The sequence below is a fragment of the Triplophysa dalaica genome, chromosome 19 (assembly GCF_015846415.1).
Source record: "Triplophysa dalaica isolate WHDGS20190420 chromosome 19, ASM1584641v1, whole genome shotgun sequence".
Lineage (NCBI taxonomy): Eukaryota > Metazoa > Chordata > Actinopteri > Cypriniformes > Nemacheilidae > Triplophysa > Triplophysa dalaica.
In genome coordinates this window covers 785,001-800,881 of record NC_079560.1, presented here as the reverse complement: position 1 = coordinate 800,881, position 15,881 = coordinate 785,001, and the positions used below count along the sequence as shown (strand labels likewise).

Sequence of the window (15,881 nt, the reverse complement as noted above, 5' to 3'; positions counted from 1 at the left end):
TTTTTCTGATATTTGATCGCATAAAATCATACATTTCTATATGTCATAAAATGCCACAAAATCTATGGCCCCCTGGGTCCATCCTGGGGTCCCCCCGTTTGAGAACCACTGCTTTAAAGAACCATCTCTTACCTTTTATATATAATCTGAATGACCTTTTTCAGCACAAAGAGCCTTTCGTGAAACAGTCGATTCTTTATGGAAGCAAAAGTATCTTATGGCGTCGTCATGCACCTTTATTTTTAAGAGTGAAGACATGTAGAGAAATATGTTTTGTTGTGTGTTGTGGTGTTTGGGTCCAGTCCTAATCAGTTCTGTTTCCTTCACCTCCACAAATCAAATGTCTTTTTAAAAAAACATTGCAGAACACCTCTGCAGTGAACTATATGTCTTCTCTATCTTTAATTTCAGTGATATCCAAACACCGCTGACCCAGTTAAACCCGGCCGGCTCACGCTAACAAGTGAGAGATCCGTTTGATCCTGTGATTAAATCTGTGATCCGTGCGGATCAGGGCTCGGTCACAGATCACCACATCACATGTTGATCTTCTGATCATTATACAACACAGATAATCAAATCGTCTTTACTGTGAGTACTTGTCTTGAGACGTCTAGCATCACAAGATTAAAAGCTTAGCGTGCATCTTCATTGTTTTAGAATTAAGACACCGGACACTGAAATACAAAACCCATGTGACCGAACTTTCTAAACTAAAAAGAATAGATTTCTAACTGTGGTGTGAAGTTAAATCAGGATAAATAACTGTGATACTCTCACGTGATGTTTGTGAAGTTTGTGTTTCACAATCAGTATCCACACGGCTCTTTGTTTCCACAGCTGCAACCTGATTCATCCAATCACATGTGAGCGTTGTAATTCTCTTCCCCGTGGCTTTACCCTTCGCTGGCTTTTGTTTTATTTCTGCTCTCTTGTTATGGTTCGATTCTAATAAGACAATAATGTTACGGTCTGAATAAGCGGTTCTGAATACTGACACAAACACAAGTTGTGAATGTGATGTTAAGATAATGTGTAATAATGTTCTCGAGTCTTTCTAGAAATACTACAGTGGGAAAGTATAAGTATATATACATATATCATTTTTTATTGGACTTCAAAGAAATACAAGAAGACATGTTAAAGCATAAGTATATGGTTTCAAAAAAAAAGTGTTAATGATGAAATTGCTCAGTGTGCTTTAATAAATCAGGAAGGTTCTAATGTACCCGGAGAGCTAGAGCATCTGTGCTCTTTTATTTCAGCCGATGTTGCCCGGCAGGTGTGTGACCTCGTAAACGACACCCTGAATTCTGATTGGTTGAAGACACCTCAAGAAGGTACACAGGTAAAACATCAACTCCCACAGATTTCTGATTTCACTTTGTTGCTGGCAGATTTCATTGAAAGAAAATGTGTCGGCTTTTGAAAGGAGAACGAAGAGAGAGGGACGTGCGGTTTCATCATCACCCATCAGAGATGAAGCTAAACATCTGAACATTGAGGTCTGTCTTCCACATTATTACAGTTTGTCTTCACTCAAAAAGGTTCAATTTCTGCCACGTCTCAGTTGTTTGTTTAGAAACATGCGGTAAGTCTTTTTTGATGGAAGCCATATGCATTCATCACACTCAAAGATAAAAATGAAATATAAAAAGCAATGCCTTAATATCACAATATTTGGGACGTGTCTCCTTCAGGCCATCAACGAATTTGAAGGAAATTGAATGAGTTTTATTTCCTGAAGATCGTTTACCAACATTTTCATAAAGAATAATTAGCATAATAATGATACTTAACCCTAATCAATTTCAAAAACCACCAGGGGGCGTTGCATCCAAACAGGAAGTGATGACACATTTCACATTATGGCATTTATTCTTCTCATAGTATAGTTCTCTCCATTGTGAGCCAAGTCTGTATGTATTTCCTATTTAAAGGGACACACATGTTTATAAACATGTTTACTGTGCAAAACTAAACGAGGAAAAAAACGTACTTAAATAGACTGTAAGCGATCTGTGTTTGTATCTGCCTCTTTAAAATGTGTCTGTAATGATGATCACACACAAAATTAATTTTTGATAAACGAACATTCCGTGAGACCTATCACAGAGATATTGATCATTAGTTTGTTTGGGATCCTTGTGTGGTTTTTATATTTCTGTTGAACGGTCTGATCAAGTTTGACCTTCATTGGAAATCAAAATTCAGGATTGGGCATTAGGGTGAGGGATGAGGGGAAAATACTTGTCTTGCCCCACGGCATAAATATAAATAAAGTAAAAAGCAACTATACCAATAATGCCATTTAAAGTAACACATTGAAGTAACACAGATGTAGTATGAAATAAGAGAAAACTTTGAAGACAGAAAGGCCCCTGTCCTGTTTATTTCAAACAATGTCGTAATATCACAAGTATTTAAAGGGACAGTTCAAGAAAGAATGGAAATTCATCATTTACTCACCGTCATATCATTCTAAACCTGTATTCTGCATAACACAAAAAAAAAGAAGATATTTGAAAGAACTTAACCAACGTTGAACCCCATTGACTTTCATTAACCACTGGAACATTTCTCCAAATATCCTCATTTGTCTTCTACTGAAGAAAGAAACACATTGAGATTTACAACCACATGCACAGAGGTTTTGGACCGAATGATTCCTTTAATGACATCTTCAGCAGAATTACAGGTGGACTTCACATCTCCACTGTCAGTCAGATCATCTTTGCAACCATAAGAAAAAATGTGCTGTGTTATGTGCTTTGTGTTATCGCCATGTAGTCTTATCACGGGCCTTTATTCTGGTGGGTAGTTCTGTCAACATGATAATGATTTAAAATATTTAGAAATCAACATTCGCATTTGGCCACATTTTCCATAGTTTTTTGATTGTTTTAAACAGAAAAATATATATTAAGATGTTGTTGACCATTTTTTAATAATGTTGTGTAGTAAATGACTTTCAGAAATTACGTTACACACCAAAGAATAATAATATCCAGTTTAACGCGAATGATATCTTGTTCAACTTTTAATATAATCTTTAGACACAGAAAGTCCTCTTTTTCTCTGTTATATTCCAGTCTGACAGGTAGTGTACGTACGTATGTATGTATGCATGTATGGATGGAGAGCTCTACAGTAGGTGGCTGTACGCGCACAGTGATCCGGTGCGCAAAGATCTCCGGCGAGCCCAAGGAAGCTTCACGTTTAGTTCACAGTCCCGTGAATGAAAACACCGACTGCGAGGCATCAGAAAGACATCTAGCTGTTTATCTAAGCCACGTTTCCGTGCAGTTATTCGTTTAGTTTCTCGATATCGGATTGTTGGAGCTCCGGAGGGACACTTGGGGAGACTTTATCCACCTGAGTCTCGCGCGCCGCCGGATACCTGCCGTGAATTTCACCTCACGTCTCGCAATGTTCATCTGATCCGGCTCGGCTTTTCGCGCAAAGTGGATTTTTTTGCGCTCGATCGTTCCGTGGGTCCGTCCGCGCGCGCGTGTTTGTGAGTGAGTGTGTGTGTGTGTGTGTGTGTGTGCTTGCGCGCGCGTGTGTGTTTCTCTGAAGATCAGACTCGCTCCTCCTGGATCGGGTGTTTTCTCACTGCGATCTGTTTCCATGTTTTTAGGTTTATGTGATATTTCTAAAATGCATCATCACCATCATCATCACCATCATCAGAGAATGGCCGCGTTGGGGTCGGATAAGGAACTTAGCGATTTACTGGATTTCAGCGCGGTAAGACACTTTCTGTCCGTCTCCTTGCTGTAACTATAGGTCAATGTTCACACTTTGTTTGGTTTTGTCACAGTGCATTGTGTTTCTTTGCGCACACGTTTGTGCAGAAGTGTTTTAACAGATGACTTTTGCGCACGGACCGTGCCGCGTAATTGCATTTGACTGAAAGAAAAGTTGCACAAGCTTTTTGTGGATTTGATAGATGTGATGTTGCATTAGTAATTCTGTTGTCTTGTAGATGCGAAACAACGATTTGAAAATGTTCCCCACACCAATGGTAGTATATCCCACTTTATTCAGTCTTTCTTGTGTTTATTTCATTTCTTCAATAGATCATGTCAATGTTGTGTTGTTCCTTCATGAAATCCTAACGCAAAATGCCAGTGGAAAGAAATACGTCGCAATATTATCAACGAGACCAAAGAAAAATCCTATAATAGTCAAATAGTCTTCTGCTGTATACACTGAAAATTCTGTAAAAAAAAAATGCATTCCATTTGGATGTTGTTTGATTTTTCAAAGTATTGAACACATTAGGACTGTTTCCAAATGATAATAGAAATTCCACCGGCATTCCTTTAGGATTTCTTGACAAGGGCTTGTGAGATGAGGGTAAAACTGATGTCTTTCATCAGGGTCCAATGTCAAAAACAAATGTGAGAAATGCTTTTGGGAAGTTTTTATGAATCCACAGTTCTAGAAATATTCCAGCAGTGTGTGTCCGCTGCGGTCACTCTTCAGACAGACAGGACGGTTTATTTGCTCAGGACAGGTGTTATGTCATTATCGTATCTTATTGATTTTGATCTATTAATGCACAGTGTGACATGTGGTCTCTGCAAGCACACAATATATTTCAGCTAATAATATAAAATGATTATGTAGATTAGTCAGCTGTCTGAAATGTAATAAATTAAAGCATGAATTATGTCATATAACACTGCCTAATGTTTTGTGTGATGGTTGTATATAATATAATAGAATAGAGAAGAGAAGAGTGTGTATAAGATGCCGTTAACAGTGTTTGTTTTTTATTCTGTCATTTAGGGTGGTTTTTTTATCCTTTTTAATTTGTTGTCCTTGATTGTGTTGTAGATGTTTTCACCTCCTGTCGGCAGTGGAAAGAACGGACCGACGTCTCTGGCCAGTGGACATTTCTCAGCTTCAAGTATGTCGAAAGAAAATGAAACGTGTTTTACTTGCGCTGCCTGTCTGTTAATGCACTTACTGTGTTAGCGTGTTGGATTTGCTGGAAATGTTGCGTGGCGTACGGGGCCTTAGTTTTTGTCAGAAAATAATTATACGCTTGCCTAAAAATATCTCGTGTGTGTGTGTGTAGTGGAAGTTGTGGTATTTGTGACCTCGTCATGACCGGGTGTCTTTTAAAACCAGTCCTGGCCAAACTTCAGATGTGTTTGTGTCCCTGCATATGTGTGTGTGACATGCTGGCATGCGACAGAGTCACAGTTCACGGGTTTGAGAATTTAGCGTCTTTCTTGTGATGCGAGTTTGATTGTTGTGGCAGATGTTGATGTTCGGAGCGACGTATGATGTTGTTGTGATTTCTCTCGCTGCTGTTTTCTGCACGGAAAGGATTCGTGCAATATGGACGCCACACCTGCAGAGATCCGTGTTGTTAAAATGCATCTTTTATAAAACGTGACATTTTATTGCATTGGAGGTTGTAATGTCATTTGTTGCGACGCAGGAAAATCTGTTTGGGTTTTTGGTGTGCTGCGTGTGATAAAGCAGAATTAAATTTATCCTCTGATGAATGTCTCCTGCATAAAACGAATAAATAATTACGAAGACGCATAAAAACGACCTTGACCTCAGGGCCGGCGCTCCGGATGGAAAGCACACATAGACGACTGCGTGTTTTGGAACACACACTGATATGATGATGATGTGGAGGCACAGATGGAGGGCACAGAGTGTTTCTGCGGCCGCGGCCCGCATTCAATGCCTGCTATTGTTTTCATCAGTGTTGAGTGTTGTTTAGGGTTCCGTAATTTGCATGCCCCCCCCTCATTCCCCTGCCTTTGCCCCTCAGTTCTTCAGCTTTTGCCTGAATTGTGTCGCAGTTTTATGCTGTCGGAAACTCGGGCGGGGTTGTGGGGGGGTCTCTAAACTACAGCTAGTCTGTTGCCACGCAACTTCCAGTTGGCTACGCGATGCAAGGAAACGTTTCATAAAGTGTGAATGGTTGAGGAATAAACAGGCAGAGACACCGCGCGTTAAATAAATAAATAACACGGGAGCGTGTGGGCACCGGGCTAAATTTACGTTGTATTTATCCGTCTGAAAGCTTAACGTCTCCAAGATGCTAAAACCCGTATCTGGCACTTCTCCGTCTTTGTGTGGCGGGGTGGCGTCTCTAAAGCGTGCCCGTTTCCCGTGCCAGTCTCTGAGAATCGGGCCGACGGCATATAGGCCCGGATGGCGCACGTTTGTTTTGCGGTAACGAGCGTAGCTTATTAAGCCACGTTGAAAAGTGGGGTTATTTTAATAATGCGGCGCTCCCGTGGAAAGCGTTTGTTGGGCGTGCAGCCCGACTGCTTCATGCTGCTATTTACATCGCCGTGTTTTGGTTATGCTTGTCAATCAAAAGGTAGCGATTGCGTTAAGCGCACAGATGAAGAGAGAGAGAGAGATTCCTCCTCCCACAGTCCATCACCTCTGAGAAACTCTTTGTCTCACTCCGTCTCCGGCAGAACCACCGAAGAAAAGACGGGAGCGTCAGTGAGGGGGAGAGACGCAGAGAATATCAAAGCCTTTAATTGTGCTTGAGATTAGGAATTAATGAGCGATTTAGCTTTTAATAGCAATATTATTGTACGATTTGCCTGCTAATGCTAATAATTTGCCTGTTTATAAATGTGAGATTTTCAGGGTTTGAGTGGGTTTGGATCTTTCGCTTCACGGGAGACACGATGGTTTTGGCCTTGGGGTTCTTTGTTTTACTGCTCTGAAAGCCTGAAACATCTCGGAATCCTCCTTCAAAGGGTTAAACTGTTACAAATTCCACATTACATACAAATAAATCTTATACAGTTGAATGATTTGAGACGAATCTTCAACATTTTGTCTTATTTGAGCATTTGTCACTTAAAGGTTCAGAGGTTTGATGGGAAAAAAATTAGTTTCATTTATAATAGAGAAACTATTAGTTCAGATGACACGCCCCCTGCCCATTAGGTCAACTCTGATTGGATGTTGACACCAAAACGACACGCCCGCTTCTGAGCTCACCTCACTTTAATAGAAACAAATATTTGTGATTTCTTGTAGGAAATTTCATTTATTCCGTATTTGTTTTGTTTTTACATTGAGGTCAATAGATATTGAATGCCTTTAGCATCTTTTAAAAGGATGTTTTCCAGTTTTATTTGATTGAGGAATGAGATGCTTCGTCTTTAAATACCAGTGTTTCTGTGTTTGTCAGGATCTGATATTAAATGTGTTGTGCGGGGTCTCTATTTTGGATTCTGTTGACTGAAGTGAAAACATCACTTAGAATTAAATTCCTGCATTGTGGAAACTGGCTAAATTATTTTTTCTTAATGTGGCTCTTATGAAAATTTTAAGGAATTTTCATTTAAAATGAGGAATTATTCCAATACAGATTTCCAATCATTTCAGAAAAATAACATTATATAATTCACACAACACGACAGAACTGCAAATGGTTGATTTAAAGTAAATAAAACTGTTTATTTGATAATGTTACAATTTAAAAACGTTTCAAATGACGTTTATTTTTGTGGCTATTCTTTGTATTATAGTGATCTACATGTGCATTAATTTATTAATGAATTTCAAACACAATTACTCTTTGGTTTTATGTTTTTCTGTGTAAAATAAGAGGGTGCTGCTGTTACCCATAATGCATGGCCACATGGGCAGCCTACACAGAAATGTTTCTGTGACGCTGTGTGGTGATATACTGCAGGCAAACGACGAGTGAAAAACAAAATTAAACTTTATTATTCGGAATTACTGACGTCGGTATCGAGACAAAACACGTTCAAGGTGAAGCACCTGCTGTTTTCTCTTCGTGCTAGAAATGCAGCCGTTTTTTTAAATCCGGGGGTCATCCATTTTTGACATTAATGTTCTGTTAACAGTCCGGCCTCTCGCGATTTCCATCACTTTGGTCCTCAGAACACGGCACAATAGCTTGTGTTGTTTTCAACTTGTTTGCGTCTCACACAAGAAGACGGGCCTCCGTCGAGCTCGCCGTGAGTCTTTCTCTTGCTGTTGACATTGTTTTGTCCTGTAAAGAACTTCCTCTGCAATGAAACGTCTGCGCGTGCGTGTGTGTGTTTTCTTTTATCTCAGCGCTGCTTTGATAAGACTCGGTTCTCTCACACGCTGTGTGTGTTTGACCTGGAAATGAGACTCTTAAAGCCGTTTGTGCTTGAAGTGTTCGGGTCGGTGCAGACGCAACATCGGCCGCATGTTGATCAGCGCTTGGGTTGTTAAGGCTTGAAATCTACATTCACTCACTTTAACTTTCTGTGGTGAAGTTATTTTTCATAAATATAAATATTTATATCATAAATATTTTTCATTTCATAAATAATGAATTTGTTTCCCAAACAACCTTGATAAACGTGTCGACATAGATCAGATAAATGAGATGTTAATGGATGTTTGTGATGAACGGGCCGAGCGAGCAGCACTACGGTTGTTTTGGAGAGAGAGGAAGTGAAGCCGGAGGAACTTCCTGTTTTCATGCAGTGATCTGGTGAGCGGCGCTAAGGCCACCTGACGTGAGATTGAGTCACGAGAGCGTTTCCATTAGAGTCTTGTTTAGTCTGGGTAGTGGAGTCCGGTCTGATGTAATCTAGTGTGTGATGGGTAATCTAGTCTGCTTTCCATCTGTCAGATTTGCTTACGGCGCTCCGGCGAGCCTCTCGGTTGCGTTAAATTCGCCGTGATTTAATTTCATTGTTTTATTTGTTTTGCACAGAGGCGCGCGGGCTGAACTCAACTCGCTGTCATTTCCCATCCGACCCGTCCAGAGTTGAAATCGCCGCATCCGAATACAGGCTGACTAAAGACACTACTCTCGTGAAGCAACAATGAGACCGCCGTGCATTGTGGGTAACGGCATCTATGGGAAACGCCCACCGTGCGATGCGGATATAACATTGTTGTTGACAATGACCTTTGGAAAATCAGCCCTGCCCGTTTTCAAAAAGGTTCCTGAGTGTTCCCATGAGGAGAGTGGAACTGAAAAATCACACGAGATTTATTTAATGTCTCGCAGACCGCCGTGAGATCAAATTGAGAAAATGAGCCCAGTGATCTAACATGTGTCTCCTATAGAAACGTCTCTGTATAAACAATAGAATATCTTTTTTTCCCAGAGGAAATGCTGATTTCTCATTGGTTGCTCTTTGACAGCAAAAAAATATATATTTTTTAGTTGTTTAATTAGCAAATGCACTTGCACTCATTTGTGCGCCCATGGGCGTGCCGGTCTTAAAAAGAGGTGTGTTAAGGTGCATTGTTGACGCGTTGCTATTTTGACGAAATGTCTAAGGTCAATTGCGCAATATTTTTTGGTTATTTGCGTTCAGTCTTAGCTCTTGCAAACTCTGCCATGAAAATAGCGAATGCGCCACGGGGTATGCGCATTTGCCGTTTTATTATTTAATCTTTCACCCAAAACACACCCATGACTCATTACAAGAATAGGAACAACCCTTTTGGAGTATGCGCCTGGCGCGCTGCGTTAAATTAGCAAAAGCGGATTCGGAAATGCCTACCTGTGCTCTGCCTGAAGAGTACGGAGGTGTAAAACAAATGTAAAATAATCTGGATTTGTGTCAATTTGATGAGATATTTGAGTTGATATTGAGATTTCCAATAATATTGATATTTGCAGCATGGCGTATTGTTTTGGCTATCCTCGTGCAACTGAGCGCGTAATGCGCATGACGTCATCTTTTCCAGAAAGTACCGTCCTGCAGTTTACATGCAAACGAAAACGTCGGCGTTTTCAAAAAGTTTTTGCGACCCGTTTTCAAGTTTGCGTCCTCAGTCCCCCAAAGTACCGTTTCGGCTAAAATGCATGAAACGCCCAGGACGACGTCGATACTCAAATGGGACGTAACTGCGAGTCCCCTGAAGTCTGGTGAGCAATGAAAGAGCAGCGCTCGAGCAACACGAGTTTCCTCAGGGTGAGCGCGCAGTGAAGCGGCGTGTGATTTAGCGTGCAGGGGTGGGAACAGCACACCTTGTTTTCTGGTTGCGTTTCTCGCACCTGCTCACAGCAACGAAGGTGAAGGAATTAAAAAAAAAAGTGTAATTATCCTTCTGAAAATAAAGGCAGGAGAACAGCAGCCGTGTGTAATTATCACGGCAGGTGAGGTGCGCACTGAAACACAGAACTTTTAATTAAACCGCCTGACTTGTTTGGAGATTGTCAAGTGTTCTGATGTAAGATGTGCCACTGTAATGGCTGCCGTAATTGAGCAGTGACAGAGGCTAATGTGTGTGTGCGTGCGTGCGCGTGCGTGTGTGTTTTACTGTTCTCCGCTGAGTCACGTGGTCATTATTTGTATTTAATGTGGACTGGTTTTGTTTGTGATGTATTTCTTCAACATTCAGCTGTCGTTGTCTGTTTGCTGTGTTATTGCGTTCAGAGTTCATGACCTCGGAAAGAGAAACAGGAAGTTGAATTACTGAGCCGTGACAGAAAAATACTTCCCCGATACCGCGGTACAATAACGTTGTCACATGGTAGTCAACACATTGCTATATTTATTCATTTAGTAGATGCTTTTATCCAAAGTGGCTTACAGATGAGAGATGTTCATGCCACTACCCTAATACCATAATGTCCAGACAGCTGTGATTTATTTTCAGCTATATCACGAGCGCTGGTGTGACCTTACATGCTATATCCACATCACACTTAAAGGGTTTTAATAAAATAAAATACAATTTTATTCAATTTTATTTTGAATTTTTTATGCTTATTTCTGCGCTCTATGAATGCTGACCTGTTTTCCTCTTGTCTATAATTTAATTACATTTTTATTTCCGTTTCTGTGTTCTTGATTTTTTACGTTTGGTCAGTCTTGTGGCTGTTTTAAGTTGTGCTCTATAAATAAATGAACTTGAACTTGAACACTTATATTGTTGGGTATCGTTTGAACAATTCTCATCAATTCCGACTCTTAGCGTATCCCAGAAAGTTGTAAAAAGGTATCAGCTTGTACGGTAGCGTAGCCTCCTTATTGTCTGGTTTGCTAAATAATATATTTATGAGCACCGTTTTTCTATGCATGTAGAAATCTGATTCATCAGCGTATCACGTGTTAAAGGGACAGTTCACACAAAATTAAAATACCGTCACCATTTACTCACCCTCAAGTTTTTCAAACCTGTAAAAAATTATTTGTTCTTTTGAATACACAGAACGATATTCGGACGAATGTCAGCATTCATTTCTGGGACATCATTTACTATCATCAAAGAAGATAATATTGTATATTTTGTGTTTCGTTATCCACAAATCGAGATTTTTTGGAGAATTTAGGAAAGCAAGCAGTTCTCTGGGAAGTTTGAATACAGTTTTAATTTGTCCTACTATGGGAGTCAATGGTGCCCCAGAAATCTCAGTTGCTAACATTTTTCCAAATATCTTCCTCTGTTCTATTAAGAAAAAAGCAAATGACTTAATTTTCACTTTTGGGTGAACTGTCCATATAACACGTGCACGTGTATGAAAATGTGATGTGAGGAACGTACATTTTCTATCACGTATCAGATTCCTAATGTTTAGTTTAAGATTGCAGAATTGTAATTGATTGTCGATGGCCGACCCACCAGAGTGATGGAGTTCTCCAAGTGTCTGCTCAGATTTTGAAGTTCTCCTCAGTCAAAGCGAGCCGTGTTAAATGTGAGAAGCATCTCTAGTTGGCCGTGTGTGCTTGACAAGACGTTGTGGGTTCACTGAGTTCTTATCAGCACGTCTTTACGTGTAAATGTGTTTGTGAGCAGCATCCGTGCGTCTGTTCCTCTGGTCTGATGTGAGAAGCGTTCTTCATCACAGCTGAACATTTTTAAAATGATCCCAGTTTGAATTCATTTAATGATCAGATTTATGTGGCCTTGCTTGCATTTGAAGCCGTCGACATACAAATTCCTGAAGTGATTCACATGGTGTGGTGCATGATGGGAATTTCAGGACGTGTCAGGTTGAAGTGTGTGTGTGTGTGTGTGTGTGTGTGTAAAATGAGAGGCGAGCTCTTGTCTTGATTCTCCTAAGAGGCAGTTGAACATCTGGCAGTCTTTGTGTATGTGTGACTACTGTGTGTGTGTTTGTGTGTGTGTGTGACACACCACATTGACATTCCGTTTCGTCAGTTCTTTGTGTGTGTAGTCATTTGCAGTATCTTTGTTTATGTGTACGTGTATGTTTTTATAAATTTTTGCAGTTTTGGCTGGTTTAGTGTCCGTCTTCAGCGACAGCTCTAATCCTCCAGTAAACATGTATTTCACAAGCAGTTTTCATGTGTGTTGTGACGCGAGCGGCAGAAATAAATCCACCGGAATCACGCGGGGAAAAAGAACTGCGGCAGACTCCTCAAAAACACAAATGTCATGAGAAAAGATCGCTTGTGTGTCACTCTGAGGACGTGTTTGTCGTGCATAAAATAAAAACACTTCGATTTAATTTAAACCTAATGCAAAATTATTTATATTTCTTTTGATTTTGATTTTATGAGATGTTACATTGTTAAGAGTTAGAGAGTTAGAGAGAGAGAGAGAGAGAAAGGCAGGAATGTAACCAGACACTAGTGTTTCTCACAGTCTCTCTTTCTCTCTCTCTCTCTCTCTCTCTCTGTCATGAAAGGCTTTTGTTTGGCCGCTGTTTCTCACTCACTCAGTTTTTTTCCCTCTGAAAGTTTTGCAGGTGTGCAGTCATGAAGCGAGCTCTGTTATGTAGTGCATGCGGCTGGGGGGCGGAGCCTCGTGGCCTCTTTCTCCTCTGTTAGGGACGGAGGAATGTGATTGGCTGAGGTGATGGATGGGAAGGATCTGATGTGTAATGTGAAAAGCAGAAACGGAGATCTGCTGAGTGTAAACACACACACACACACGGATGGCATAAAGCTCTTATTATTAGTAGTGGATACGAGGGGCGTGACCCTTAACCCTTACTCTGGTTTAAAAATATATTTGATGAGATTAAGAGCAGTGAGCTTTCTATTTAGTTTAATGTGATGTTGAATTCAATGTTAAAAACATAATAGACAGAAGCGGATCGGGTGGACTTTAACAAAGTTTGAGTTTGACAGAAAAGGCTAAAGACTGAAGACATGATTTTAAATGTGTCAGTGTCATTGTTTTGTCTCAAGATGCACATCAGTGGTGTTTTTTGGCCAGACGATCTTAAAAAGCCACTTAAATAGCCTGAGCTAGGACTTAACCTTAGTTAATTTAGGCTAAGTCACGTCTGTGGAACCGGCTCATAACACTAGTTATATTACACACTTATATTATGTCTTATTGAGTTTCTCTCTCACACACACACGTTCGTCTCCATCCTCAGATGGGCTGTTCCAGGGGTCTTATGGAGTTCCCTGTCTGTTCGCTTGGTTTCCACGGTAACAGGTGCAGAGTTCACCATGGCGTCTGGACGCACAGGTGTGTGTGGACTTAATTACGCAGAGAATTCCACTGCTGGCCACACACACGCGCGCGCACACACAGACACACACACACACTCTGCATGGTAAACTGAGTTGTTCTGAACATTGAGTCTGATAGTTTTGTGCTGCAGTCTTAACAACAGAAACGATATGAGAGAAAACACAACACACCACCCTTATGATGGAGAGAGAGAGAGAGAGAGAGGAGGAGACACAGAGAGAGAGAGAGAGAGAGAGAGAGAGAGAGAGCGTGGGGATGGAAAACAGCGTTTGGCAGTAAAACTCCTGCTCAGCCTCCTCAGCGCATTTGAAACCGAAGTGTGAATGAAACATATCGGCACTTTAAGAAAATATTTCAAGCTTCATTTGCGAAGGGTTTTTCAGACGCCACAAATTGTTTTCACCGTGCTAAAGCTCTTGCAAATGAGCGGAGTGGATGTTTACCTGTTTACACACACAACTGCTTTCACACGTACAGTTTGTTGTGATATTCTCTAAAGAAGAGAGAGAGAGAGAGAGAGAGAGAGAGTTATGAGCGAGAGAGAGAAGACGACAGAACGCTTGTCGCTGTGAATTACACGACCTTGAGTCTTAAAGTTTGATATGTCACAGAAAGATGATATGTAAATGCAGAGCTTATTTTAAACAAATGCATGCAAATAAAATTCTAACTTTAATATGGTCATTATTAAAACTCTCTCAGTCGGTGTTGTTCTGGCTTTGTGAAACACTAGTATCTTGCTATAAGCACTATTGACAAATCCCTTTGTTGTTCCTTCTCTGTAAGTCACTTTGGATAAAAGAGTCTGTTAAATGTCTAAATGTTTTCACTGCGTCTGATGTGGTTTTAAAGCAGATGAGCTTCTGTCCTCTTGTCAAACACAAAAGATGATGTTTAAATTAATGGGTTTTTTAAGACTCTGATGGTTACAAAAGTAGTTCCTGTGACTTGTACGCAACATTATACTTTATTTCAGGTTTGCTAAAGCTGTATGTGGGTTTTATGTCAGGATAGTGTTGTGTGATGTCTTTTTTTTAAGATTTATTTTGGTTTTTTTTTTCCTTTATTTGTACAGTAGCAGTGAGAGGACAGGAGAGAGTGGTGGGCTTTTCGCTGGCGACCTGAGACACTTTAATGCACCTCTTGCATCTCTTTCTCTCGCTCTCTTTATTTTGTGTTACTAACTGTGATAAGTAGACACTTGGCGTGTGTGTGTTTGTGTGTGTGTGTGTCAGGCTGGTCAAGAGGAGGCATGTGCTGTACAGTCAAACCACTTTCATGGCTCAGCACAGGTCTGCTTTTAAAGATTACACAACACTAAAAACATTCATTCATATTTAACTCCAGCATCAAAATGAATAAATTATATTTTGGCCCTTTTTCCTTAATACATTTTTCACAATGATTCGCAGCATACTTTTTGTTGCACACCCTTAAAAATAAAGGTGCTTAATGATGCCATAGAAGATCAATTTATGCTTTCATAAAGAACCTTAAACATCCACAGAATCTTTCTGTAAATGATATATAATGTAAACAGAATTTGACTGGATGCTTCTGTGGGGAACCAGAAATGCTTCTTCTGTGGCAAAGTGGAGAAAAGCTTGAGTTTTTTTATAAAAATAATGTGGTTTATTTTGATTCACGTCTTTCCGGTGATGTTGTGGCGATAAAGACTTCTTAAAGGGACAGTTCACTTAAAAATCTGAATCCTTTCATCATTAACTCCAAACCTGAGTTTCTTTCTTCCTCAGAACACAAAAGAAGATATTTTGAAGAATGTTGATGTAGAAACGCACTGAACCCCATTGACTTCCGTTGTGCGAACACAAAACCGCCGAAACATTACTCCAAATATCTTCTTTTGTGTTCCACTAAGAGCTACATGTTTCTGTACCTTTAAGAGGTTTTGTGAGATGACAGAATTGTTCACCTCAGAACTAAACATTATGGGCCCTATCGTACACCCGGCGCAATGCGCTGCAGCACAAGTGTTTTTTCTAGTTTCAGCCCAACACAGTTTCAGCCCAACACAGTTTCAGCCCAACACAGTCATTTTCGCAAATGCATTTCTAAAAAAAAAGTTTTCTGGCGCATTTTGGCACGTTGCTATTTTGAGGAACTGAGAATGTATTTTTATATTTGACATGTTATTGTCATGCTGCCCTTCCCTAAGTTTAATTAATGAAGTGAACGCTCTTCAAATAACCAAGAAATATTTCGCCTTTAGACATTAGACCAGGTTTGAGGAGGTCTATGGTGCAATATTTTTTGTTATTTAAAGAGCACGTTAGTAGAAAATGCACCTCTGGTTGGGTCCACAACATGCTTTCACTTTATTTATTACACAGAGGGAAGCCTAGCAGCACACGAACATGTCATATATAAAAATGAATGGAGTACAATGTAAAAGATGATTATTGTGGACATAAAGAAAAAATCTGGCTTGTCTGGTA

At 40.2% G+C, this 15,881-nt stretch overlaps 1 protein-coding gene across 16 annotated transcripts in view; it reads left to right on the top strand.

Moving 5' to 3' along the window:
* Positions 1-1,284: 1,284 nt before the first annotated feature.
* Positions 1,285-15,881, top strand: part of LOC130407577 (transcription factor 4-like) — a 130,825-nt gene continuing 116,228 nt past the window's right edge. For 3 of the 16 annotated variants that reach the window (XM_056730612.1, XM_056730600.1, XM_056730607.1), the window contains exons 1-3: positions 3,544-3,750; positions 3,989-4,027; positions 4,846-4,918. In XM_056730612.1, coding sequence (XP_056586590.1) covers positions 3,631-3,750; positions 3,989-4,027; positions 4,846-4,918 — 232 coding nt within the window. In that variant the 5' untranslated portion in view covers positions 3,544-3,630. Of the gene's footprint in view, positions 1,349-1,432; positions 1,506-3,175; positions 3,518-3,541; positions 3,751-3,988; positions 4,028-4,845; positions 4,919-15,881 lie in introns of those variants that run through there. The other 13 variants (XM_056730614.1, XM_056730604.1, XM_056730608.1 and 10 more) reach the window with 9 other exon arrangements.